At 42.8% G+C, this 27,274-nt stretch overlaps 1 protein-coding gene across 1 annotated transcript in view; it reads right to left on the bottom strand.

Annotated features, from left to right (window-relative positions):
* CCBE1 (collagen and calcium binding EGF domains 1) overlaps positions 1 to 27,274 on the bottom strand; it is a gene marked incomplete at both ends in the record, with an annotated part of 92,663 nt that continues 65,389 nt past the window's right edge. The window contains 9 exons of the mRNA XM_082301387.1: positions 1 to 234; positions 1,770 to 1,805; positions 2,745 to 2,780; positions 2,862 to 3,001; positions 4,917 to 5,037; positions 9,931 to 10,037; positions 15,196 to 15,333; positions 15,979 to 16,113; positions 21,323 to 21,375. Of these exons, the coding sequence (XP_082157513.1) occupies positions 1 to 234; positions 1,770 to 1,805; positions 2,745 to 2,780; positions 2,862 to 3,001; positions 4,917 to 5,037; positions 9,931 to 10,037; positions 15,196 to 15,333; positions 15,979 to 16,113; positions 21,323 to 21,375 (1,000 nt within the window). The remainder of the gene's footprint in view (positions 235 to 1,769; positions 1,806 to 2,744; positions 2,781 to 2,861; positions 3,002 to 4,916; positions 5,038 to 9,930; positions 10,038 to 15,195; positions 15,334 to 15,978; positions 16,114 to 21,322; positions 21,376 to 27,274) is intronic.

Genomic DNA, 27,274 nt, shown 5'->3' with positions numbered 1-27,274 from the left:
CTAAGGATGGTCTGCCTTCTGTATCCTGGTGTTTCTGGATGTTGCCCGTGGCTTGTAGTCTTCTCCGGATCCAAAATCCACTGTGTCGTGATAGTTTGTGAATTCCTGAGGTAATGGAAACTCCTCTGTTGATGAATGAGTCCTGTGTCCAAACACTCTGTCTTGCAGCTCAGCGATGTCGTTTCTGATGTCTGCCATCATCAGCAATAGGAAATCAAATGAACCCGGTGGGCCCTGCAGTCACAAGGCACTGCCATTAATAACAATCCACCTTGCTCTTACAGTTTTCAAACTGTCTGATAGAATTACTCCTGCAAGGGTTGTTCAGTAAAATACTGCTTCATACCAGTTGCCAAAAGTCAGTGGTCTGGTTTTCAACCGACTTTGCTCAGGAAAAAATTTTCAAAAGAATCAAATGTTTTCGCAGACAGAGCCTACATTTACAAGATGCTCAGCCCTTTTGTCACTTAAAAATTCCTTTGCTTCATAAGAGTATCTTGTCACCTCATGGGAATAGAGGAGATTAATCTTGGTTCCTTGTCTTCTTGTTTATTAAACTGACAGAAATTACATTCTTAGAATGATTAATCAACAAATTCTTTTAAGACTGCTGTTACTTGGCAATTGTCTTTTCAATAGGATAACCTCGCTGCTGTCCATCACTTACTGAGTATATTGGTAATTACAATGCAGAGAGTATCTAATTTTAGAAAATCATTATTTCTTTTTAGCTGACTTCACACAGTAAAATAAGCTGTTTAATAGTGAGCACACCCTGCTGGGCACACTCTTAAAAATCAACTCCGCCAATGAGAAAATACCATAAGTAAATGCATAGATCATAGAATGGTTTGGATTGGAAGGGACCTTAAAGATCATGTAGTCCCAGCACCTCTGCATGGGCATGGATGCTTTTCACTAGACCAGGTTTCTCAAAGCCCCTTCCAGCCTGGCCTTGAACACTTTCAGGGACGGGGCATTCACAATTTCTCTGGGCAACTTGTGCCAGTGTCTGACCACCCTCACAGTACAGAATTTTTCCTAATATCTAATTTAAACCTGCTCTCTTTCGTTTTGAAGCCATTCCTCTTTATCCTGTCACTACATGCCCTTGTATATAGTCCCTCGCCATCTTCCTTGTTGGCTCCCTTCAGGTACTGGAAGGCTGCAATTAGGTCACCCTGAAGCCTTCTTTTTTCCAGGCTGAACAATCCCAACTCTCTCAGCCTTTCCTCATAGGAGAGATGCTCCAGCCCTCTAATCATCTTGGTGGCCTCCTCTGGACTTGCTCCAACAGGTCCATGTCCTTCCTGTGCTGGGGACCCCAGAGTTTTTTTAAACAAGTTCACCTGAAAACAGATTGTCAATACTCGTTCCTTCTTCTGAACTCAAAACCTATAGTTTCACAAATCCGAGAGAGATGAGGGACAGGATTTTAAAAGGTTCTAGAGATCAAATTCCCATTGAGAGCAGGGTTAGAACTGTACTAAGTAGCACCCTGCATGGTTCTGCCTTCTAAGGGTGTCTCAGTGCCACTGTAAGGCTGAGGTGCACCCACAGGCCTTTGGTCGCACACCCAGTAAGGGAAAAGGTTTGTAAGAAAAAACATTTGGATGAAAACAGGCAATTACTTTGTTTCCAACAACATTTTCTGTGTATGTAAATTATCTGTTCTCTTGGCACAGTTTTTTTCTTTAACTTTTGGCTGACCTGTAGTTAGTAGTCAACATGATTCTGTTGTGGAAATTCCTCCTGTGTGGAATACTTACAGGTATCCCCTTTGGTCCTGGTGCTCCTCTCTCCCCCTGTAATCAATTACACCTCAGTTAGTTTGCTGTGACTAAAGGAAATTAAAAAGTTACCATTTGCCTCTGCAGCCTCCCTTACTGTCCCCAGATCCAGAATCATCAGCTTATGTTTCTTTGTAAAAAGAAAAGGAAGTGAAGGAGGAATGCAATAAAATTGTTGCTTATTCTAGTGGTAGAAGAGCGGGGCATTTCTGATATTTCTCCTGGACAGTAACAAGTGAATCATGAACAGGAAAAATTCACAGTGAATGACAAGGGCTAAAGCATCGAAGTTTCTTCGCGGAAAAGCCAAAAAGTCTGCAGAGAAAGAAAAGAATGCTGTGTGACATGCAACCTGACAGGACTATTTGCAAGATTTTAGGAACTGCAAGCACAAAACAGCAGAAGGGTGACATGAAGGAGTGGGACAATGTGGTGGCTGATTGACCTGTGGTACAAGAGACAGAGAGAGTTCTTGGTAAGACAGTTTCTGGTGCCAAAGACTTAGTGGTTATGGTGAGGGAAAGAAGCCTCTCCCAGGATGCCTTGTTCGGTTATGTCAATGTACCCCAGTTCAGCTTCCCCAGTTGGCTCCTGGTGTTAGCCACAGCCCTGTACTTAAGCTCGAGCTGTCATGTGCTTGGGGTCATTTGCCTCTAGAACCCTTCACAAGTTGTAGCAATAAAGTGCCTTCTGTGGAACTCTAAGCAAGGGCCCTTCTCAACTCCTTGACGTCAGTTTAATATTACTGAAGCCATCCCTGCGTCTGTGCGTTCATGCGTGTGAGCCACAGAGCCGGCAGGGACCCCAGTAATAGGACAACAGGATGTTTTCATCTTAGCAGAGGAAATGAGGTGGTGTAAGGGTGTGACTACAAGTGTGTGTAGGGTCTCTCTAGCAAGCCTGCACTTCACGTGTGCATGAGCCCGTCTTATGGAAATTAGTACCTCTCCTCACCTTGCTACCATCTCTCCCTGGGGCACCAGGTGGGCCCTGCAAGAGAAAAGAAAGTGTTCACAAGTTGTGGAGCTAATGGCAATTGTGCAGTGCATGACAGGAGACAAGAATACTGACCACGGGGCCCCGTCTGCCCTGCTTAATGTGTGAAATGTCTGGAGATGGGCCCATAGGTCCCATTGATCCACGAGGGCCTGGCTGTCCAGGAGGTCCAGGTAATCCAGGAGCTCCTTGACTCCCTTTAGGTCCTGGAGCCCCTGAAATCAAAAGCAAAAGTTACCTGCTGGGGAAAGCCTTCAGGACATTTCATCAAGAAGTGGGGAACAGCCATTTTTTTAAAGACCCAAAGGCGTGGTTACTTTAACACACCCAAACCCATGACAGCACAACCAATACATCGCATCTGCACATCAGCAGCCATCTGACACAACATTAACCCTTGCCACAGTAGCTACAAGAGATGACCACCAAACAATTAAATCTCGTGTATAACAAGAATTTGAGTCTGCCAGGTGCTTAGGGACATGGACTGGGAATGAAAACAAAAGCAGAAATGCCTCATTTTCACACAAGGAAGAACAAATCACAATTGAGGGACATCTCATAAAAAGAAAGCCTCAGAAGACTCATGGGAATTTTGGGTCATTGGCATCTACATGACTGACACAAGCAAGCCCTTTCCAGTGGGAGGCTGTGCCTCTTTTGCCCAGTGCAATAGTCAGTGTGTTAGGGGCAAAAAACGCTCTGTTCTTCCATTTTGCTTTATATTGTTTTCAACTTCTGCTGGTTCAGCAGAGCACGTTACTTTTTAGGAAGAACTCAGGCAACAAAACATATGTTTAGCTCAAGAGAAACAGTAGAAAACGTACACCAGAAAATCAGTCACCTGAAACAACATTTGCAGACAACAAAGACCACTAAAATGTCACTAGTTGAAACACTTCATAATTAGAGGGGGAAACACTTCTCTTCATACTGAGGGCACATGAGAGACATAGAGAATAAAAGGCACAGAGTGAAAAGGATTCAGCAGGACTGAATATGTACAGTTAGGATTTTCAGAGGGAGACAACTCAAGTTTAGTGATGACTCCCTGTGACTCTTCCAGCGGGGGCAGCAGGGGAGGTGAACAGGGATGGTTTCGGGGAGAGCAGAGTTCTACAGTACCTCGGACAGTTCAGTCATGGGGAAACCCAGTGGGTGGGAGACCTGCAGGGTCAGGCCTACCTTGGAGGGATGCAAAGCAACCCACTGTACCATCAGAGTCTGTTGCAGAACCTCTAAACATACTGTCCTTGCACTTACAGTAAACTGAAGACCGAAGATACTCATCCTCCAGGAAAATGAGATAAAGACACAGAAAACAAAGCCAGACTGCAAAAGGAGGTATAAATGGGAGGATGGGGTGCAATTCAGAAGGGAGTAAATCAAGCCTTGTAAGGAACAGTTGCCAGTCCTCTGTAAGAATCCTTCTTAAATCCAGCACGATGCTAAGATTCCTTGGATTTATTGCTAACCCAAAATTAGATCTGCATTCAACAGAATTTGCAAAATTTTGAGTATTCCTGGCTGCCAGGTACAAGGTGTCTGGATTAAGTTTGAGCTTTAGGACCTCTCTGGTTTTTGCATTATTTCAATCTACAACCTAACAAAGAAGGTGTGAGTGGAGTTATAATTTTCTTTTCATTTTCCTTTGGATCTGGTATACGACATAAAACCAACAGATGAATCCTTGCAAATCAGGCAAGGAAAAATAAAAGAGTTGGCACAAACGCCTACAAACTGAAAGCACATTTTCACCTCTACAACTGATAGTGAACTAAAGCAATAGATATTCCTGAAATGAAGCAGAGAGTGTTTTAAGACAGGGTTAAAATACAGGAAATAACAAGTGAAGCAGGTGAGATATCCCAGGGAGAGGGAGAAATTTAATGCATACAGGACAAACACAGCTTGCATGCCAAGAAACACATGGATTCACAATGGATGATGTTAGACAACTGGCAGAGGCTGACCATAACAACCATAAAGGGTTTTTTTTAAATTTAGCACAAATGCAAACATAATATATCAGTCAAAATGTGAAACATATGAAATCAGATCACACTGGAAGACTGAAGTTTACTTTTTTAGTCCTAACACTATTGCACATTCACATCCCTCTGGTCTTACCTGGAGGGCCTGGTTGTCCAGGCTGGCCTGGGGGGCCAGGGATATATGCATTAGAGGCAAGCACTTTTTCACCTGTGATTTGCTTGCTAAGATCAGCAGCATTATTTGGCAGCAAAGCAACCTGCCAAAACAAACAAACAAATCTATGTAAGACCTTTACTGTTCAGCCTGATAAATCACATTCTTATTTAAGCTTTCATGTGAACAAACAGCTATTTAAATATTTCAGGAAAATATAAAATGTTTATTCATATCCTCCATTGACATCATCAGAAAAACCTTCTTATTCTGTGAGTCAGAGAAGTCTGTTCACTTTTCAAGTCACTGTGGAAATACTGCTAGCCAATCCAACAGAGGACAGTGGAAATTCAGGAGAGATATAGCAACAAGTTCTGAAAAACTTGAGTCTCATTGCTGTTTCTTAGGAAACTTATTTTTCCGTGTTTGAAGTTTCCTCTATTCATTTATTGCCTTTTCTCAGGGCAATATTTGCTCGGATATTTAAGTTCTTAAATGCTGCACAAGCCACTAACATTCCATAGATTTTAATGAGAACCCCAAATCCTTTGTGAATCTGGGCCTAGAAAGTAACCACACCGTTTAACCAAACAGATATCTGGATCTGCTTTGCATGAAGACACAAAGATAAAGTAAGTGAGAATGCAAGGAGAATTGCATGCTATAGTTTAAAGTGTCATTATTCATTACATGTTTAATTATCCATGAAACATTCATCTATCCAGTTGAATACATTTAATAATTAAACATATTTAGGAATATTCTGCGAATGTTTGGTCTCTCCAGAGGCAGCTGAAGGGAGATGACAAGCCAGGAGGCTGGTCTGCAGTGAGAAAAAAAGTTTATTAGCGTTGAGTGGCTGCATGTAGACTTAGGGATTTTGCTCTGCCAAATGGAGCTGAAGCACTATTTCAGCAATACCAGTGCAGACCTACCCCTGGGTGAGCTTTGTACCTTCTTGAATGGATTTGGCTCTCTGGATAATTTGATGCTGAATTCTGCAACATTTGCCTGGGAAAGCTGCATTAAGTAAAATAGATGAGGACTCCTGCTATCTGACCAAGCTTTTTGTCAGCCATTAGGAGTTCTCTGAGCTGGGCTGTTCTCAAGGCTCCTACATGTTTCTGTAATTATTTGACATACATTCTTCTGTCATTACTGCAAACCTAATGTTTGTAATGCACAGGGGAAAAACCCATCGTTATGCACCTGCAGTACCTATTTGAACTGGGCAAATTTTCTTTGGCAAACAAGTTATTGCTTAAGGAATACAATTTAAAGGCAGGCAGTGCTGCTTGTAAATTGAGGTTGAATGCACAGAACAGTTCTGAAAAAAAAAAGCCAGGAAAAAAAAAAAAGTTGGAAATGCTGAGATAGTTCCTGGTGGCATTTCCAAAACATCAGTTTGATTTTTGAGACTGGAACTCAAATGTGATGACAGGAACACAACAATTTATCAGCCAGTTCCAAGTTACGTTTTGGAGACCATTGCAGTTCCAAAGACAAGATGACTACACTATAGGCAAATTAAGCATCATGATGTAAGTCTTACAAGAATTTGATAGATTCACTCCACCCCTGCAGAAATCAGTGGCTGGATGAGGTAATATTTTCACAGAAGTCCCAAAGGGTGTTTCTTGTACACTCACTTCTATGAATCTGCTTTTCACAGAGAATATGGGGATTCAGCATACCTATGGGCTCTGGGATGAGTTGTCATCTCTGCTTTTTCAAAGGAAAACATTTGCTTTGTTTACCAGTGACCCTGCAGCTTTCTCAGCCAACTTCCCAGCCAATGCAGCACAGACAAAACTGTGGGGCTACTGAAGATAAAGGACTGCTCTGTGGGTCACAGCACCCTACCCCTGGGGCTGAAGAGGAAATTGCAGTAACTGGGGGCTCTCACAACCTCAGTGGCCAGGGACCAGCATGGGAAGGTCTACTGACTGGCTCTGGTCAGCAAAGTTTTGTTTCCTGGAGGTGTGTCCACCCTGTTCAGAGCAGGCTCCTGGCTGGATACAAAGGAAAGGCTTGCAAGGACCTTCATGCTGCAAAACTTCCACTACAAGACACAAATCAACCAAGGACTCTGCAGTGCCAATGCTGCCATACTAAAACCGAGACACGAAGTCAAATCCTGTGGCTGTCTGAGAGTATTATGTTTTTAAGGTAGTTTTTGTGAGAATATTTTCGGTGTCATCAGTGAGTGCTTCTCTTGAGTGGTGGCCACAGGTGAGTGGCAGATTAATTGAAGTAGTCTTTATAGCTTGTGTGTAAATTTCTCAACATATCTCATTCTGGGGATCTATTGCTATATCAATTGATAAATAAATGTCACTTAGTACATAGACCCAGCCATGAATACTCTTCAGGTTATACTGCAACTGGTCAGACTGGAGTAAAAAGGTGCATTTAGTGGCAAAGACTCATCATGGAGGGGATTCGGAAGTGTATTCTTTTCTGATGCTTAGATATTTCCTCGTTCCTGCCAGCAAGGTTGTTGTAACAACTGAGTAAGTTAGAAAAGAAATCACATAGCTGCTGTGGAAGCATCTATGCATGCTTCCCCACTGAGTCAGCTGGACTTGAAGCATATGCTAGGAGTGCCAAAATACCCAGGCTCTGGTCTAGCTCACTGCTCTTTGATATCTTCTGGCTTGGTTGTTTCATGCACTGGGCCAAACCATGTGTTTTTGTTGTTGACTCACAGCCTCTTAGGTATTGGCTACACTCACTGGCCTAATTTCTGTTTCACCTTTTAGCTGAACCAGGATCCTAGTACAGGGTGACCTTGGCTTTCTCCATCTACAGCTCCAAATCTTAATGGCCCTTGGAAAACAATGGGGTTTTTTTTCCATATGCATGCACATATTAGCAAGGGTAAATTCTAAAGAAAGATTGTTCTAGAAACAAGACTTCCATGTGCTGTCTTGCATGCTGCATTTGGAGTTTTGCATAGTTTCTAGGAGGTCTGTGGTTTAGAAAATTGGACAGTGCTTGTCAGGACTGACTTGGAACATGGCTTTCTAATTAAGATGTTTAAACACATCTGTGCAATAGGATCAAACTTACTTGTTTGGGTTTTTTTAATTGTTGGCTGTGTGTCAGCGTGCCAGATATTTTCCCCCCAGCTTTTCAGCTTTCCACTCTTCTTCCTTTCATCAAGGTCTTAGATCAATCTAGGACTGCCCACAGACCTCTAGTCTATCAGGACAATGCATCTCATTGGATGACAGGCTTTTCTGCTAACCACAATTTTGAATAAAGTTCATAAAATCTGAAAGCCTTAACCACAAGACTGAAGACTCATTTCATAAACTTTCTCGCTGGCAGACAGAAATGAACTTTTCTATGCGAAACAGAACAGCTTTAACCACAGCTATTGAGAGGCATCCTCCCCAGAAGAACTTGGCCATGGGGAGTGGCTGGGGAAACATGAGGGTTGATGTCTCCCTGGGCAGAGAAGCACCATGGGGCCAGATCTCCACTCAGCATAGACAAAAGCTCTGCTCTCTGTGGGGTAAAAGTTGCTGAGGGTATCAGGAACCTTCTCTTCCAGCTCTTTCTGTGTAGAGCACAACCCAGTGGGTTCCCTCTGAGGATGCCAAGTAGATCAAGTCTCACTAGGAAGATACTGGGGGAAAAATTAAGTTATGGACTATGACAGGACTTAGCTATGAAGCAAGAGTGAGCTGCTTAATTTGTCCACAGCTACTGTACAAATGCCCACAGTGACAGGTGCCAGTGGTCTGAGTTTTCCTGGAATGAGTTTTGAGCACAAGCATCTAACAACAGAAGTTAGACACAAAAAACTTCCATTAATTCCATCAATCAGCTCTTGCAGCAAACAATGTGACCCTCAGGTCCTTCCCTGGAGGTCAGTGTGAGCCTGCTCAGCATCACAGACAACAGCTGGAGAAACAGCCACTCAAAAGCATGGATCATTTTTAAATCTCTCTGCTACCAATTTTTTGAAAAACAGAATTTCTATCACATGTGAAATTCTGTCATGTCCACATTTGTGTTCAGACTGATTCAGAAGGAACACATGATATTTTGAGATTTTGGAGATAAAGAGTATCTCCAGCCTCAGTGAAAGTCACTTTAATGAAGTAGATTTCTTTCTTCCTAATATTAAATGAATAACATCAAATGCAGTGAGTGAATACACCAAATTGCATTTTGACACAATGGAATGAAATTAATTGAGTACCCTGGCTGAAATTATTACAGCCTGTCAGCATGAATTGCTGAGGATATTCCTACAGAGAATTTCAATTTGAGAGAACCTCAGTGTTCAAAGGAGATGCCACTAGAAAAGGCATTACACCTGCATACCTGCATTTGGCTCTCCAAATCTGAGGCTGGGTCTTTGCATTATTTCAATCCTACTAAAGTGCAAAAGGGAGCTACATGTAGGAGCAGTTAAAGTCCAGGGGAAATTCCTAAATACACTGTTCTCTACTTGCAAGGAAACACGTGAAGACAAAAAAAAGGTTTGTGACTGAGGGTTTTTCCTCTTTAAATGGACAATCATATTTAAAGCTAGTGATGCTTTTGTTTACTCCCACACCTATTTGGAAAGAATCCTTTATCAGGACCCTTATTAATGCAAAATCATATTCCTGCATCTATGAAATGTCTTGCACTTGCTTGTTCTGAAGGTGGATCATGTGCAAAATCTCGTGCGTTCAGAGTGAGTGAAAAGCTCCGGCCAGCACAGATTGCCAAGAAACCTGGTCTCAGCCTGGGACGGGTGTTTGCCAGACTCTGTTAGCCTGAGCTTGGTAACACAGCTCCATGAACTTGTGCAACAATGTGCTTCCAAGTTGTACAGAAGCGTAAGGGAGAGATGCCATTCCTACATGAGTTTAAAATACATTGCCATCCTCTCTGTTTGTACAAGGACTGCATGACAGCTCCAAACATTGAAATTAACCTCAGTTCTTGTAAAACATGCAGGTCTGGTAAAGACATGACTGATCAGTGTTCATACCTTTTGCTTCAGCTGTAAAACCGTCTGCTTTATTTGATGGAATTCCTTGCAGGAGGCACAGCATGTCCCTGGTTTTGCCACATTTTCAGATTTCTCAGGAAGCCCAGCTGAAAGAAAGAAGTTTCTACTATAAAGATTAAAAAAAAAGATATTCATAAAGTGATGGCATAAACAGCTTGAAGGTTGTTAGATTTCCCCAGACTGTGAAAAGAGATACTTGCCATTATTAAATCTTTGACTGTGACTGTCTATGTAAAGCTGAGAAACTTTGCAGGGACAGCTCTGAGCACATTTTTAAAACAGCTGTTTCCAGTTAACAGTCCCCAGAGAATTCATTTTTTTAATACCTGGAAAAGTTCACACCCTTTCTTTTATCTTTTTGTTTAGGGTAGACTAACCCCATAGATCTGAACTGATTTACAGTCGCCTGAAGGGCAAATTTTCATATGCTATAAATTACAGTAAAATCCCTCACAATATGCTTATTTCACTCATTTTGCACAAACTGCCCTTTATCATCACGGGTTGTTCTCCATGTGATACAATCAGCCTGGGCAGAGGTGGGGATTGAGATTAATGACAGGGATTTAAATCCACACAAGAGGAAGGGTCACATCTGTTGATACTATGCATGAATGGGATCTTTTCAAGAATCCATTAAATTATTCAAACTGTGAGAGATATTGCAAATCTTATTTTTGTCCTTTCCCCAGTACCATACACAGTCAAGCAGTTCTGCATTGCAAGGAAACAAGCATTGTTGTAACAGATGTCTGCTTAAAGACAAATCTGGTTTCCAAACCACAGGGTGGCACATACTGGCAAACTCTAGGTGAGTTTTTGTTCACTTCAATGTTGATGAGAAATATCAAGTGTATTGAGGCTCTGCATATGATGTATGACCTTGTATGATGTTACCTGGGAGGGTTGCTGGGCATGTGTGAGCACTGACCTTTCAGAGTATGTCCTGCAATGGAAAAACTCTGCAGGAGCTCCGGGTTAAAGCCAAAGAGTCTTCAAAATCTTCAAAAGGATCAGCTGTGATGCGCTGAGTTACTGTGTTACACTTCTCACTTGGACACACCCTTAAATGCCCTTCATCTCTTTGGAAATGCATATTGATTTTGAGACGCCTGCATCTTTTTAAATGAACTGCGAAGTTTCTAACATTAAAAATATCATGTGCTACTTGACTTTAAATATTTGCAGGTCCTGTAAGGAAGACTGCATCTACCTGATGGTCATCTACGGACCACCTATGCACATATTTATGAAAAACTGATTTTCAGTATGTTTGGTCTTTTGGATATAATGACATATCAGGTATGATTGATTTTAGAAGACAAAAATTTGTCTCACTTATCTGCTAATCAGTTAGGTGAGAGGTGTAAGGGCAAGGTGCTGGAATAACCAGGAGCATTAAGACTGGTATTAGTACTGAACTGATTGGAAAATTGGGACACAACGTCTTGGGTTTTTCTCCCAGTCATGAACTGCCTGTTCCCATGGCTGCACTCCAACAGCCTTACTCATATTATTTACCTTCTGTATTACACATATTATACATATATACACACAATATTACACATAATATTTACCATTTTTGTGGCAGCAAGCACACTGAGCTTTGCAGCCCTTTCCCCAGCACAGGTTTAGTGCCTGGTCAGCTTTCTGTGCAGTGTACAGATGGTTCAAAGATTTAAGACCACTTGGTGTTTTCCAATGGACTCTACACACCATAGATAGAATTTCACCAAATTTCAGCTATGCTGGATTCAAGACTATTTAGCCACAAGACCTCTCAGAGGAACTCCAGCATTTCTGAGAAGGTACCAGAACACACAGCATTTGCTGCTTTCTTTCTTCTCTCCTGTATTCCTAATGCTAATCATTCTGCCTTTGATTCACTCCAAAGCCTCTTTGCCCATAAAGCTTTCTCTTGTAGATGAAATAATCTGCACCATGCAGGGCTTTTTCCCTTAAGAGGGAATTGAGGTGCTGTAATGAAGACACCTCTTGGCATCTCTGTAAAATAAATTTGCTCTTGACCACAAGTCAGTTTTGTGGAGTTCTTACTCCCTCTCCAATTTCCACTGGGAAAAACCCAGAGTCTTGACATGCCCTTTTTTGGACCTGTGTAGGAGTTACAGATGCACGTATATGGAACCATTAGGAAAAAAAAAAAAAGCCTTTTTTTATTTTCTTTTTTTTTTTTCTTTTTCAAAGACCAATAAAGTCTGGATTTTGTACTAGTCTCAACAAAATTTCCTTTTAATAGCTATCTCACCAAATGAGTTCTATCATTGTGTTAAGTAATGTTGCTGAAAGCAACACAGAGTCATAGGGAGAAACTGCCAGAGTCTCTGCTATTGGAAACCTAATGCAATCCCACCAGAATCAGTGGAATTATATGTAGATTAAGAAGCAGTGAATTTGGCCTCGTGCTTCATTATAAAACCCGGTTTATCTTCCAGAAGGATGTGGCACACGGGGCTGACAAGTATAGATAAAACAGGGCTGTAACAATCCATGGAGATGAATGCTGGGGGGATCAGCTAATGTTTGGGAAATGTCATACCAGCGAGATTTCTGCAAATCCAGTTGGATTGACTTGTCAGAGGAAGAAGTCCAACATCCTCATATGAGCAAGCATCCCATGAGAGAGGTGGAATCCCCCTAACTCATACCAGACAGAGGTGATGATTTGCCCAGGGAAGGAGTCATCCATCAAATGCTCTACCCCCATCCAACCCTGTATCAGGACCAAACTATGAGTAAAACCAGAATAAAGTGTGGATAAAGCCAGAAGTCACCTAGGACAGGCCAGTGGGGGCAAAAGGCCATTGGATGGAGCCACCCACACATGGGGCAGAAGGCGAGGTCACCTAGGAGGGTCAGTGGGGCCAGCACTGAGCGAGGCACTTACATAACCTATTTCCATTTCACAGACCTACACAAGGAAACTGAAATTATTTTGAAGAGGGCTTAAACCTGACCCGTTTTCATAAAGGTTTCCCAGAACACAAACTCTAGCTCATGCATGACGTTGCTGTCCTGATGGGGATCCTTTAATTTTGGTGAGACACTGGTGAGCCCTGTGGCACCTAGTGCTAAGAGATCTGCTTGGGGAGTGATGTGTTTTCTTTGTGTATGGGCTCGGAGGCTGTGCCGTGCTGGTGCTGGAAGAGGAGGAGGTGCTGGCAGGGCAGAGCTCTGCGGGAGCTCTGCTGCGGGCGGTCTTCGCAGGGAGGCTGTTGAGCCGATCATCTGTGTTGTATTATCTGGGCTCAGCCTGCTGAGATGGTTTCCTCTGCCTACTTCTGCATGGGTAGCTGTATTGCCTCCATCAAATGGGACTGTGGATGCAAGAAAAAATGCTCCCTATTCTTGTGTCCACTGACCAACCCAAAGCTCTCTGTCAAGACACTTACAGAGCCCAAAAAAAGTGACCACATTGCAGCCACTTACAGAGCCAAAAAAGTGTCCAAATTGCATCCTTCGGGGATGGAGCAATGAAAACACGGCTGTATCTCCCGGAAAACATACAACCTCGCTAGAGATGGGGAGGCGTACATGTCTTCTAGCCTCTCACACTAGATTTTAAAATAAGTTATAAGTGTTCCGGCTACGATGAAAAGCAAATGATGCGTTTATTAGGAAGCCGCTCCGGCACGGATGCGGTGCAGGGCTGGGGCTGGCCGCGGGGTGGAGCGTCGCTACAGCTGGTTCCTTACATAACCATTTTCCTAGGAATGAGTTACGGACGCAGCTCCTCTCATTTTCACCAGAGGTCTGAAAATTCGCAGCATTTATGTGGAGTACTGCGGCGTAGCTGAGCTGAAAGCATCCTTCTTTACTTCGAACAACTGATTTGGGAGATATCTGGAGAGATGTTGGGTATTTCATTCCAGACTATCTGCTGGAACTGACATTTTTATGTGCTGTGTACGTTCAGTGTAAAAATGGTGGTTTCAAACAGTAGAATTATTTCCACAGCCTTGAATATTTTGAATGGTTGGTTATCTTGAATGTTTTGGATATTACTGTATCAAGAAATTTGAACTACCCAGAGGAAAAGTTAAAAAACCCTCCCTGTTTGTAAGGGGATTATCAAGGTTATATCTCTTTCCTTTATGACACACACACACACACACAAGGAAAAAATGTTTTAAACTACAAGGAACAATTAAAGTTAATGGAGTGGCTCCAGTTACACATTTTCAGATGAAAATCAAAATTATAAATTGCTCTGGCCATCCAGTGGGATTTGCATCACCCTGTGATACCACATTCAGTCATTAATTGATGAACCTGTGGTAAGTCACCATTCATCAACAGTTGCTGGGGTTTTTTTTCCAGAGCACTGTTCTCTTTCTTCTTCCTTTTAAAATTTACATATCAGTGTTTAATCTGTAATATTCTAAATGCTGTAATTTAATAACTGGGATGAGGTCAAAACCTTTAAAATCATTTATACACAGCACATGTATACACTTTGGACCAACAGTGAAATGCAAGAACAAGCCCTTACTTTTATTTCTTTCCCATCACATTTCATCGTCAAAAAAGAAAAAAAAAGAAAGAAAAAAAATCTGACCCCAGCCACAGGACACAGAAACTAATTGAAGGTCAGCAGCATTTGGTCTTAGTCAATGTAATTTAGAAATTGATTTAAGCAATGCTTGAAAAGTGTGTTGGACTCCCAGATTCACATTTTTGGAGCCTCTAAGAGCCAAGGGTCTCTAGCCATCCAACCTAGACCATTTGCTAATCTCAGATGTGGGCAGGTAAATACAAATTAAAGTTACTGAAATTATTGAATTAGCAGGTGAAATTAATGAAAGTTTTTAGGGCTCATCATCTGCTAATATTTTTTCCTATGTCTCCTTATCTCTGGACCACAAAAAAGGTACAATCCAGGTTGGTATCGAAGCAAAATACGGCTTTTAGCAACTGGATCCAGCAGAAATGATCTAACTGAAGCTATAATGGTAAAGTTCACTATTCAGCTGTTCTGCCTCCGTAGGGGAAGAAGTCTTCCACATCCTCCAGTGAACTTGTGCATTAGAGGACAGCGTGTGGCAGGGCTGCTCCACAGATGCTCAGGTGCCCCGTGAACAGCCCAGCTGCTTCAGAAGCATCAGCTACATCCCAGCTTTGGACCCCCAGCTCCAAGTGTAGCACTGGGAGCGGTTCCTTTTCATGACAGACCAGCTCTTTAGACACCCATTTGGCCCAGGACATTTAACCTGCACTAGCACCTGCCTTTATCTCCTTTGGTGCATGTCCTGCCATCCTCCTCCCGGACGTAGCCTTCATGACACTCACACCTGTAGCTGCCCACGGTGTTGACACAGATCTGAGAGCACAGCGTCCCGTTGCTCGTGGCACACTCATCGATATCTGGAGAGAAGCAAAGTTAAAAATACCCTGTAGCTGGAGGTTTCAGACCTCAAATACAATAAAAGACTTCCTTTAGATGTAAAAAGAGATTTTGTGGTTAAACAAACAAGTGATTGCAGCACCACTGGAACTTTTGGGCAAGCTGCACTATATTGTTATTAATACACCTGGCATTTTATCACTGAACATTGCTTGACAGTCTCCTTGCATTGCAAAGCTCAATTCTGCAAACCTTGGCTTCCTGGCACGGCAAACCACGCAGAGCAGGACCATATGTAAATGATCAGTCCTGAATTATATGCTGGCCATCTGAATCAAACCCCAAGGATTAGTTTTCATAATTAGGCCTGGTAAAAATGCTTCAATATTTAGCAAATATGGCTCACAACCTGCAGGAGGAATTAAAGGAAAAATTACATCAGCCCAACACTTCAAAGTGTTTGGGTGTGTATGTCTTGTAGGTAATACCTCCTAATAATTTCAGGGAAATCTAGATCTCTCAATTCTTAACATAGTTAATCCCCACATTTCTTCTTTAATAATATTGAGAACAAGAAAGGTTTCAGATCCTAACTGACTCCTAAAAGACCCAAGGGAGCAGCATAAATCATTAAGCAGATGAGCTCAACATGCTCATCTACCCACCCAGGCAGTAAGGCTTCTCTCTGTTCCTGTGCCTCTCCCGATCATAGCGGTATCCAGGATAGCAGGTGCATAGGACTCGCCCAAAATTGTCAGTGCACTGCTGTTCACAGGGGGCTTCGGCACAGACATCGTAGTCTAAGGGAGAGAAAAACATGGTTAGGAAAAACACCAAAGGCAGTAGATGGACGATATTTTGACAGCAAACATTTCACCTCTCTGCTAATTAATACAAAGTTGAGTTACATTGTTTTTAAGGACTGAAGGAACCTAGATATAAAACATCCATGAGACATAAGCAAAGGAATATATTAAAATTGTAATTGCTATTCACAGCTTTACACTAGTTAGACTATTTGTTAAATTTGTATTTTAAGCAAGGGTCACTTTTGCAGTTGGCAGATTTTAAGAATTTTTTCACAGAAATATTAAATTACCTAAAACTTTAAAAAATTCTCTTCAATAGATTTTTAAATCTGATAGCAACACTTCATATGCAGAATACTGTGAAAAACCATGAGGCTAACTGCCAAAGCCAGGCAGAAAATATATCACAAAGAAAAGTTAATTATATCACATATTAATTGTTCAAAGCCAGATATAACCCTTCTAGCAAAGAATGCATTGTTACAAACCCATCACCTCTCTTAATAACAGCAGTGTGCAGATTAGGGTATGTTAGGGAAATCCCAGAATACTGAAGTCCCTCTTTGATACCCAAAGGAGGGAAAATCTGTTTCTAATTTCACTGCTATTCAGCAGCAGAGCTGAAGTCTTGGGAATGGATACCAGAGCACAACAGGGTCTGACCTGCATTTCTGTCCTGCCAGGGGCTGGATTTGGCCCCTGGTGTGGTGCTGTCTTCCTCCCAGGGCTGGGGGGAGAAGGACAGCTCCCAGCCATGGGTGTGAGGGTTTTGCAGCACCATAGGGAGCACCTTCCAGGAGATACCAGGAGATGAAGAGGCATCTGGTCTCAAAAACAGCTTGGGCACACCCTGCCCAAGGTCAGGTTTTACACCAAAGCAAGCAGCAGTTTCTGTGACCATTTCAAAGAACATCACCCCCCAGAGAGCATCCAGGTGGCTGTGACAATCCAGTGACTGGGTACTGGGGGCCACAGCAGAAATATCTCATCCATGCTCCAGACCAAACATGTCCAAACAAAATCTAAGTGGTTAAAGCGAGTTCCCAGCACAGCACTATTTCCATCTACATCATTAAAACTCATTATTGACTCACCCTAATGACTAGCAGATACCTCTGGATATGATGATTGTTCCAAACAATTAAAACGAGCCAAGAGATGGTAAAGTAAATGAAAACACATTTTCTGTACTAAGTATATAGAGCACATGTGGAGCTCTGGGTTTAAAAGTGACAGTGTGCCAAAGTAGAGAAAAGCACAAAATGAGACTTAACAAGATGCTGTATCTCACACCAGAGCCCCCTAGACAAAAATGTACTATTGTAATAGACATACTACTGTAACAGTGCCAAGCATTCTGCTTGTCACCTCCTGAATAACAGGCATCCTTTCTTTCCTTCTTGCTTCACAACTTGAGGTCTGCCTGCAGTGCTGTGGTAGTGAATAGCAATGCTAGGACCCCTGCAGTAACCAGGGTCAAACAGTGCAGAGCCATTAAAGGAAAACATAGCTCTCACCTTCTAACTGTTCAGTCTGGGGGCAGTTTGGACTCTTTAGGTGATGCTGGGCTGTAAATTCCTGTTACATTTGACAGAACTAAATAGTCCCAACTATAAAGCATTGCTGGTGTTTCTCCTGGGCATGGTTGCAATTTTTGTTTTCCACTGAAACAAAATCAAAGTGAGAACAGGATAGAAGGCCTGGAGGTGAACATGCCTGCTCCTTGGCCAGCGTACCCACTTGGGTGCTGGACTTGGCCTTGCTGTGTTCCGCTATTCAGAGCAGAGGTAAAACAAGCCCTGGCCTCCCTGTGCTTCCATGAGTAGATGTGCCCTAACAAAATAAAAAAAACCCCAACGCTGGAAGGGCCCATCTCCCATCACAAGCAGGAGCAGCTATGCATAAATTTTTCCTAGTTTTGCTTTTCCCTAAGGGATGGATATGGCCCGCCATGAAGTCTAGTCCCAAGGTGAAATATCCTTGCAGACAGAAAGCTTTTTACTCATATCTAATCCAAACTGCCCTTACAGCCACTTAGGCTCATTTTTTTGTCCTCTTCTCCTCAACCATAAAGAACAGTTTACTTTCCCCCTTGCAGCAAGTTTTCACATACCTAAAAACTGTTATCACGTCTCCCCTCAGCCTCCTTTTCTCTAGACTAAACAATGCCAGGTCTTTTTATCCGTCTGTTGCCATATTTAATGTAACCAGTCTTTGAACATGGTTTTCATGTCCACCTCAGAACAGCTCCATCATGTCCATTGCCTCATTTACTTTCACACAAAGCTGGGGAAGGGTCCAGGAAGTACAAATATCCCTGCTAGTGATCCCACACAGTCAACCCAGAACACACAATGGTTGTAGGCACTTCCCAGGTCCCAGAGCTGTGTCCCCAGGGCTTGGTCCCAGCTAACATGACTTCCCTAGGAATAGTTCTCACAACTGGGGTGAAATTAGGCAAAAGCTGCTGCACCACCTGTGTGTGCTCTGCAGAACTGGGGATGCACATTCCCTCCTGTGCTCAAATTCCTTGTTTGCCAGCTCAGCACAATAATTGTGGTTTGAGGATGAATCAAAACCATAAAATGGTGATCACGCTGTTCCAGACTTTAGGAAAATGCAAAAGCCAAAGCAGAATAACAAATGTCTCTACATATGTTTCAATTAACTCAGAAATGACAATGCAGTATGGAAAGTTTACCAAGTAAACTTTTGAAACTACATTAGTAAGGAAAGAGCAGATCTGACTATGGCTTGCCTGCAATAGAGTATTTTACCATGAATTCAACCACAGCCAACTCAGGTAACAAACCAGTGGTAGGAAGGGTGGTCTCCAAAATAAACTGCAGATGTGCTACATCTGTTCCTTCTTCACTCTATGATGCCATGAGACAGGACATGAGCCTGGACTTGGCTGGAGCTGTGAATCTCCAAAGCAAAGAAAGGAGAAAAAAGTGAGGAGCTGTTTTTTGACCCCTCTTTGCTGAACAGGTGGAGCAGGACGAGATGCTATGGAGAGAATCAGACACATGGAAGTAACTCCACGCAATGTTTCCTGAGGATCACTGCTCCCTGGTCCTGCAGCTGAAAGCCACAGCAAGAAGGTGAGTACAAAACAAATTCAATGCAGAACCTGGAGGCATAGACTCATACACTGCTACTGTACTGATTTCTGTTCCTTTTCAAGGGCAGATGAAAAATAACAGGACAAAAACCAAAAACGGATGTGGACAAAGACACGAGCCTTTGGGAAAGAGTCTGTTTAAGGAACAGTTGTCCCAGGAGGAGATTGGTGTCCCAAGGCAGCTATAAAAGGGTGGACAGGGGAGGATCTATACCTCTGTCAACCCTCCTCCCTGCAGCCACTGCTAAAGCACAGAGAAGACAGGGCTGGAACTACTTCTCACAGTTTCAACATGCCAGTACTGGATTAAAAGGTGCAGATGTGCTCTAATAAACTCACATCTGTAATGCATTTATGTGGCTGTGTTGAGATATGGATTTCATACAGCTACTCTGTCAAGATTATGCCAAAACAATGTGTGAAGAGCCAAGTGATGTCTTGTAACAGAGTAAGTGAAACGAATACTTCTGTGAATCATGTTTCTCATCCCTGTACCAAGGGCCTGAGATTGTCTCCGATGTTATAGCAGTTGCTGTGGCCTCCAAAATTTCAGGCAAAATACAGATAAAGATGAAAAGGGGGAATGGAGAAACAAAGGGAGAGAAGCTGCAGCCAGCAGAGAATTGAATTAGGGGCAGAAACTCTCAGTTACTGAAATGCGTTTAAAAGACAGGATTAGACAAAGTCAGAGAGCACATAATAAAAACTGCTTTCATAATCACCTAACATCTCAAGAGATGAAAATTAGAAGCCAGAATAATAGATTACCATGGCTCTCATTTTATTTTTGCTCCTATTAATTCACCCTCTGTATCCATTATATTCAGTGAATAGCCAGTATATAAAATTCTTAAATCCATAGGAAAGCTGGACTGTAGAGTCCTGGCTTCTTTCCACCCTGAAACGGTTCAGGACTTCTGCCTCTGACACACACAGCTGCCTCCTCCAAGTGTTTGTCTCACACTGGAGCTGTCACCCTGTATCACACACGCTGACACAAAACTCACTGCAAAACCATGGGACAAAGAACTGTGAGCACCAATTTCACCCAAACCCTACCCAGGTCCTCCAGGCGCAGGGTGTAGTGGTTTGGTCCAAAATACTCATTACTGTTTACATAATGTTTTTCATCATGATCTGTTTCCCTCTTTTTTTTTGCTTTCCCCCCCCAACAGTTTGGTATTTCTAGCCAGCAGCAAATAAGACACAAATAAAAACAACAACAACAACAACAAACTCACAACAAACCATCAGGATTAGAGTTTGGGTTATAATCCCTGTTGGCTGGAGACTGTAATTCAAAACTGTCTGACTCTCCAGTATGTTAATTTGTCACTTTTTTTTCAAAACATCACCACCACAAACTAGGAAAATTCTTGGACTAAATCAAGGCTTTCCATATGTCATCAAATAGAATAATGTGTTGCCATAGACCAACTTCTTAACCTGCTTTTTGGAGCAGACAGAGTTTATTGGCATGTTGTCTCTGGGCAGCTCCTGTGGTCCTACAACTTTGGAGCCAGTTTCCTCCAAATTAGATCAATTTTTACTACTGCATGAACTACCCTGATTAAATCTGCATCTTCCTTGGCCCCTGGTGACAAAGAAGCCATGCCCATGGGAAACTAAAGGCAGGACTAACTCACCTACTCACCATCTCCCTGTGCACTGACAAGTCAAGTCAGCTGTACCAGATCCGAGGGATAAAAGGAGAAAGCCATTGTCCAGGAAAGATGTGCTTCTGGGTGCAGAGAGTGCTCCCAGCTACCCAGCCAAGGGCAGAACACGCTCCTCTGTTTGCAGTGCAGCAGGTCATGGCACAAGATCTGTGCAGCCACGTGTACTTAGGGAAGGATCAAGGCTTGGCACGCTAAGCAGAACTTTTGGAAGTTGTTGATCTTTTTGCTTTCCCAACAATTTCTGGGAAACGGTTCCTCTCCGCACTGATACATGAGGTATGGCCAAGCCTGTGCTTATATCATGTTGCTCTTCCAAACAGACAATGTGGAGAACAGGGCAGATGGGGAAAGACAAATGCATGGGGACATGATGGGTAAGAACAGTGAAATCACATACCTTCAGGGATGCACTGTCCAAGAACAAACTTATAACCCTTACAGCATTTTTTCCTGAAAAACAATAAAATAAATAAATGAATAAATAAATGTATTTTCTGTAGATTGGCACTGCCTTTAAAAACAGCCATAGGTGGATTGTGGATGTGATGAACCAAACAAGATGAGGGTCCTGAGCACTGCAGTCGGAGGGTCTCTCAGCATTACAGAACACAACAGGGAAATGAACCACCTGGCCCAGGAGGGATTTTACATGGCAGCATGTCCAGCCACCTCAGGAACCTGGGGATGAGTATCCTAACACTGACCCACCCAACATCCCATATAATTTCCAAAAATCTTGTTCTCCTGTGTTGACTGGATGCAGCACAGCTCAGTGCTGTCCAAATACACAACTCAGCTCATCATTTTCATGGTACAGTGAAGGGTGCTTTCAAATACCCGTCATTAAACCTGCAGGAAGGGGTAAGTCTGAGTGAGGAGTGCACAGAAGACAAATGTTATCAGTAATTTCTCATCTTCTAATAAACCTGGAGGAGGTAAATTAAATATATTGGGTATTTCAACTGGAGCAAGGGAGAGTATCTTATATAGTCTGAGGGACAAAACTGCAGTGTAGAGTCAATAGGATCAGATACTTTTTATGTGCCTATGATATGAACAAAGTCTGAATGCTGAGAAATTAATGTTTCTGACACCCTGGCCTGTAATGACATTTAGGCATCCAGCTAAGCCTAAACCTGCTGGTTTTCTCTCTAGGCAGCAAACCACATTAAGTCACCAGAACTCCCAGCAGTGCTTGGGAGCCTTTACAAATGTCTGTGTCTCTTATCACCCTGAGAGTGACTCACTTCAGGGACCTGGTGACCTTCAAAGGATCCCATGTGGGTGACTACCAGGACTGCTGCAAAAGAAAAAACTGCTATTCAGTGAGCTATTACATCAAGTATACATGAATCTGATGTGAAAATATCCCTCAGTATTTTACAAATTCACATTTTTTTATGCCTTGTGGATCTGCTGAAATATCTCCAAACTGGGAAACCATCCACTCTGTCTTTTCCTTTGATTCAATAACTGATGCAGATGAGTGCTAAAGCCACATCAGCCGATGACACGACACTCCCCTGGACAAAACGTAGCCACCACAAATCATTATTATGTTGAATTTAAATCAACTATCAGTTGCAACTGACAGCTTAAAACAAACAATGCATTACTCCAAACAATGTAAAAACAAACTCTGGCTCCATATTTTAACCTCTTCCAAAGATTAGTTGGAATATAAATTATGCTTAATGAGTGTTGAACATCTGAAGAGGAAGCCTTGCTTTGTTATGCAAACAGTGGTGCCTCATTAGACTTCTCTCCAAACACTGCTGTGAAGTTTTATCTACAAGACAAACAAATGCAGGAGGAATGAGTTCAAAGGTGCATTGGGGAGGCTGTTCATCTGCTGCAAGCCATGCTGATGGCTTTCCAAGTGCACATTCATCTCTTCCTGTCTGCAGAAGAAGAGAGGCTTGCTTGTAGCTGCTCTTCAGAGGAAGATACAACCCAGCTTGAGAGGGCTGGGAGATGAGCAAGGAGAGGAGGACATCCTTGCCATGAGATGCTGACCTGTGGGGTTGTGCCAGCCAGAACTAGCCATAAATAGGAAGCAACAGCTTCCATAATTTGTACCCTTCTCTATGGAATTCCCACCTTATTTTCAGGTTTAGGACCAATAAGACCTGTGCCAGCAGATGATGAGACAGCCTGCTCCTGGGTAAGGGATCACCTGCTGGGAACCTTGCAGGAGCTGCCTCTCTCCTCTCAGCTTGTCTGGTGATGGCCTTTGGCTGGACGTGCTGGCTTTCTTGTGGCTAACGTGAGGTTCTATCTGCCTGACTGGATTCTCCCAAAAGCCAAACCACTTGCCCCGTTCAAACCCTTCTCCCACGGCCATACATTGAGAACACATAACATGCCAAGTTGCCACTATTAAACACTGCTCTGGCACCCTGATATTGCCCCAAAGCAAGCACAGCCTCATGGAGCTTTCACTTAAAACAACCAGAAAATCATGTTCCCCTGGCTAATATCCAAGTGTTTGCTGAAATCCTTCTCTTCAGTGACTTCTTGTAGCAATGAGTTCCTCAGTGGGATGAGATGGTTTTGAGAAACTATTTCCTTGTTTTCAGTCTCCCTCTCAAATCTTTGTTTGAATTTTCCCAAGCCTTACTGGTAAGGAGATTTTGAAATATTTTCTCTAAATACGTGAAGATTTTTTTGCATTGTGTAAGTTTTAAATCATACTTAAAGAAGTGTTTTAGAAGAGGGATGCCCTGCCTTCAGACCACATTCCAGAAGCCAGTTCCCCATGATAATCTCTTCCCAGTCGAAAGTTATGGATCTCTGCATTAGTGCAGCCTGTACTCAACAGCAGTCTTGAGCCACCAGCATGATTTTACCAGGGAAACTGCTACTTCAGGGTTAATGCAAAGGAAATACAATACAATACCTCTTTCTCTGAACATTACATTGCAACCTTGGGATTCCTGCATGCTTTAGCTTTCTACATTCTTAAAGCAAAATCTGTCAAAATGATGGACACATGAGCATTAGCAAAGGCATTTTAATAGTAACACTCATTTTCAGACATCCTGGTCCAGGCTGACATGTCTAATCAACGTTGCACAGCAGCAATCTCGTTGTACATAATGAGAGGTGAGAGGGGGTTCCCACTGATAATTTTAGCTACTGGATAACTTTCAGCAGGGTGGTTGCTATGCACCTGTACATGTGACCCTGCATGAAACACAAACACATGGCTGTGTAAGAAGGTCCACCACTAAAACCTGGATCTCCGGGGAAATTAAGCTGATTCGTTAACTTTAAATGTGGTTTACAAAAGAAGAAGCTTCTGGCAGACTGTTATCTGTTACAGCTTTTAATGGGGTACTTCAGCAATTAAAAATATAGCAAGTTTTGATTCTCATGCAATCTTTACTCAGGAATAGGCACAAGCCCAAACTGGCAGTGGGTTTGGGGTACCATGATTTCAATCACTGCAACATCCAGCTTTTGTGTTACCGGTAAGAAAATCCATAGTGATAGGGACACCCCTGAAACTAAGTCACCCATTTTTTTTTCTGGCAGGTAGCTGCTGGAGAAGCAGGGAGATACTGAGCTCCTCCCCTCTGCTCTGGAGGTCGAGATGCTTCTGGATCACTAAATGCCGGAAGTGTCAAACTCTTGATACCAATAAATGTATCCGTGACTAGGCAAGTGGCAGATCTGCCTCTTTTTTCAGACTCTTGTGGCCCATTACCCTGCAAACTGAGAGAGAAGTTGAGCTTTCCAGGAGCTCCCCTGTGTCCCTTCACCTGCAGGCCCTCCAGAGTGCCCAACACACGGGGGTGCACCAGCACAGCACCCCTGCCCCATCCTACAAAGCAGTAGCTGCTTGATAGCATCGCCTCAGACAGGCTGGATGAGAGGCAAGATGGGAGGAATGCAGGTTAATTAAGCCACTGCTTTATTAAGTTAGCTTATCTGGCAGCTATCAGCAGTAACTCATCCAGCAAGGACCATGTTTTTTTCCCATAATTGCTTCCACCTGGCACAGAGCTGCCGTCATCCCAGCCCACCTCCTGCTCTACACGGGACACCGCAGAGACGCTGGAGACACCGAGCAGGGCATGCTGAACCCAGAAAATAAATACACTCTGTGAGAGGGGAAGGAGTCACTCAGGGTCCTACAGCTGCTGAAAATCTTCAGAAATGCAAACAATTGCAGGATAAACATTTGAAATTATAATTAACCTGCATCTGACTGCAGTAACATGGCGGTGACTTGGGTTATAACAACAGCTGCTCCGTGCATTTATTGAAGTTTTGGAGAGGCAGCTCTAAAACTCTGGCATGAGTCATGTTGAAAAAGATACATGATGATCGTTTAGTGATGAAAAAAAGGGAAGGCAAAGGGGAAATGCAAAGGGGAGAAGAAAAAGACAAGTTTTATTCCGGTTTCAGTCTAAACATAATATGTTAAGGAAGCTCTTGCTAAAGATGTCAAAAGTAGAAAGAGAAGAGTCTGCTCTAAGAAATATTTTCCTCCTAGGAGCAAAGCAGACACAGAAATCTCTATGCTGAGCCCGAAAGTGAGTTCTTAGGATAAAATATTGCCCTTGCTGTATCCCCAAAATGCTGACAGGCGATCAGCTCCAGACTGACTCCTCCCAGACAGAGGTAGTTCAAGCAGAGGAACTTTACTGCCCATTCACTGGGGCTAGGAGAGCACACATGGACGATTTCTAGAGCTCAGCAGAGGCCTGAGGTCGTGTCACTGGAAGATGCAGCAACTCCATAGGTGGTCATGCAGGTCAAATCCCTCCTCTCTGAAATGCTCTTTCTGACCTATGAATGTCAAATCAGCTGCAGTTTAGGGGGCAAAAGAGATGCTTAAGATCTTACACAGATTTGAATATATCAGCACTGTTCTTCCAAGTTGGTGTTGGTAGTAAGCAATGATAAGACACAAAAAAAAGTCTTCATTAAAGAAGCAACTTCCTATTGGGAAAGGAGAGAACTTTTTGTTTTAATACCAGACTACTTCAGCCTAAATCATAACTTGAACTCAGAAGAACTTGCTCTGTGGTCTGAAGGCCTGAGTTAGCAAAGGCCATGGCAAGGTGTTTTTAATTGCACAAAAGGGTCATAGTTAGATCCCTTTCCTTATTGTGCCTACACAGTGTTTATTTTTGATCACCCTGGATTTGAGAAATACAGAGTGTAGCAAAAATGCAAATATAAAATACAGAAATGAATATACAAAAAAATAATTAGACAGCTATAGATGCAATCCAGCAAGGTATACTAAAAAAGAAACCTAACAAAAACAACCCCCAAACTTACTTTTCTCCTATATAAAGTCCAAATCAGGGACAGGTTTGTCTACCAAAAACAGACAAAGCCCACCTGCAGCACAAGTGCAGCAGCTCAGTAGCTGTGCACAGTTTCGCTGTAATTCACATGGGGAGAAGATTTATGTCAACATGGTGTAAAACTGAAGCAATGCACTTTATTTTTGTTTGCTTTTCTGTGGGACACATACCGAAATCTTGAGTAAGAGGGGATGGCCTCCCTGCTGACACTTGCTCAGCATACACTTTGCCATGATTTTCAGACTTAGTCCTGTTTCACAGTTTTGTAAAGAGATAATTTATGTTCACGCTGGGTGTAATGCAAGGTCCAAGGCCAGCCCAAGCCCTTCCTGTCATCGCCACAGCTGAGAGTGAGTAACCCAAGTGCAGTGAAGTCTTCCAATGCTGCAGCACCTGTGACTGCTGTGTGTACCTGTGTGCTTCCTTATTTCTCTTAACTGACTGATCAGAGCAGGATTTGCCTGAACAACCCTAGGGGATTCAGACCTCTGAGAGCAAATTTCTGCAACCTGCTAGCTGATTTCTGTGGAAGTCAAATTTTCAGCGGTTGAAGCATTGTCTGAATCTAAGCCTTGTTTTTCATTAGCTACTTAAGTCAAATAATTTTGACCACATATAGTGGTTTTCTTCCTCTTAGGAGAAAAAAAAAAAAAAAAAAAAGCCCTGCTATCTCTTCTTTTGCTCAACTCCGGCTATTAAGACAGATACCAGAAATGAAATCGCATTCCAGTCATTGCTAATGGGAAGGTTTTGATAAGATTCACAGTTCCTGGACTCTTCTTGTGTGAACGCAAGCCAGGGACCAGATCTTCCCCTGGCAAAGCCACATTCCTCTCTTGACTCTAAGGAACTGTGCCAGTGCTTATGCTGGGAGACCCTGACTGATGCTCTTGAAAGCTTTCAGACACGCTCCTTGGCTGCTCCTTATGTTAACTGACTCCTCCCCTTCTCTAAGTGCTGTTTCATATCATCTTTTAATGGTCAAAGGGATTTTTATGGTGGTGGAGCATAAACTGTGGTTCCTT

The sequence above is a fragment of the Coloeus monedula genome (genome assembly GCF_965178545.1).
Source record: "Coloeus monedula genome assembly, chromosome: Z".
Taxonomy (NCBI): Eukaryota; Metazoa; Chordata; class Aves; order Passeriformes; family Corvidae; genus Coloeus; species Coloeus monedula.
This window is presented reverse-complemented; position numbering and strand designations above follow the sequence as displayed.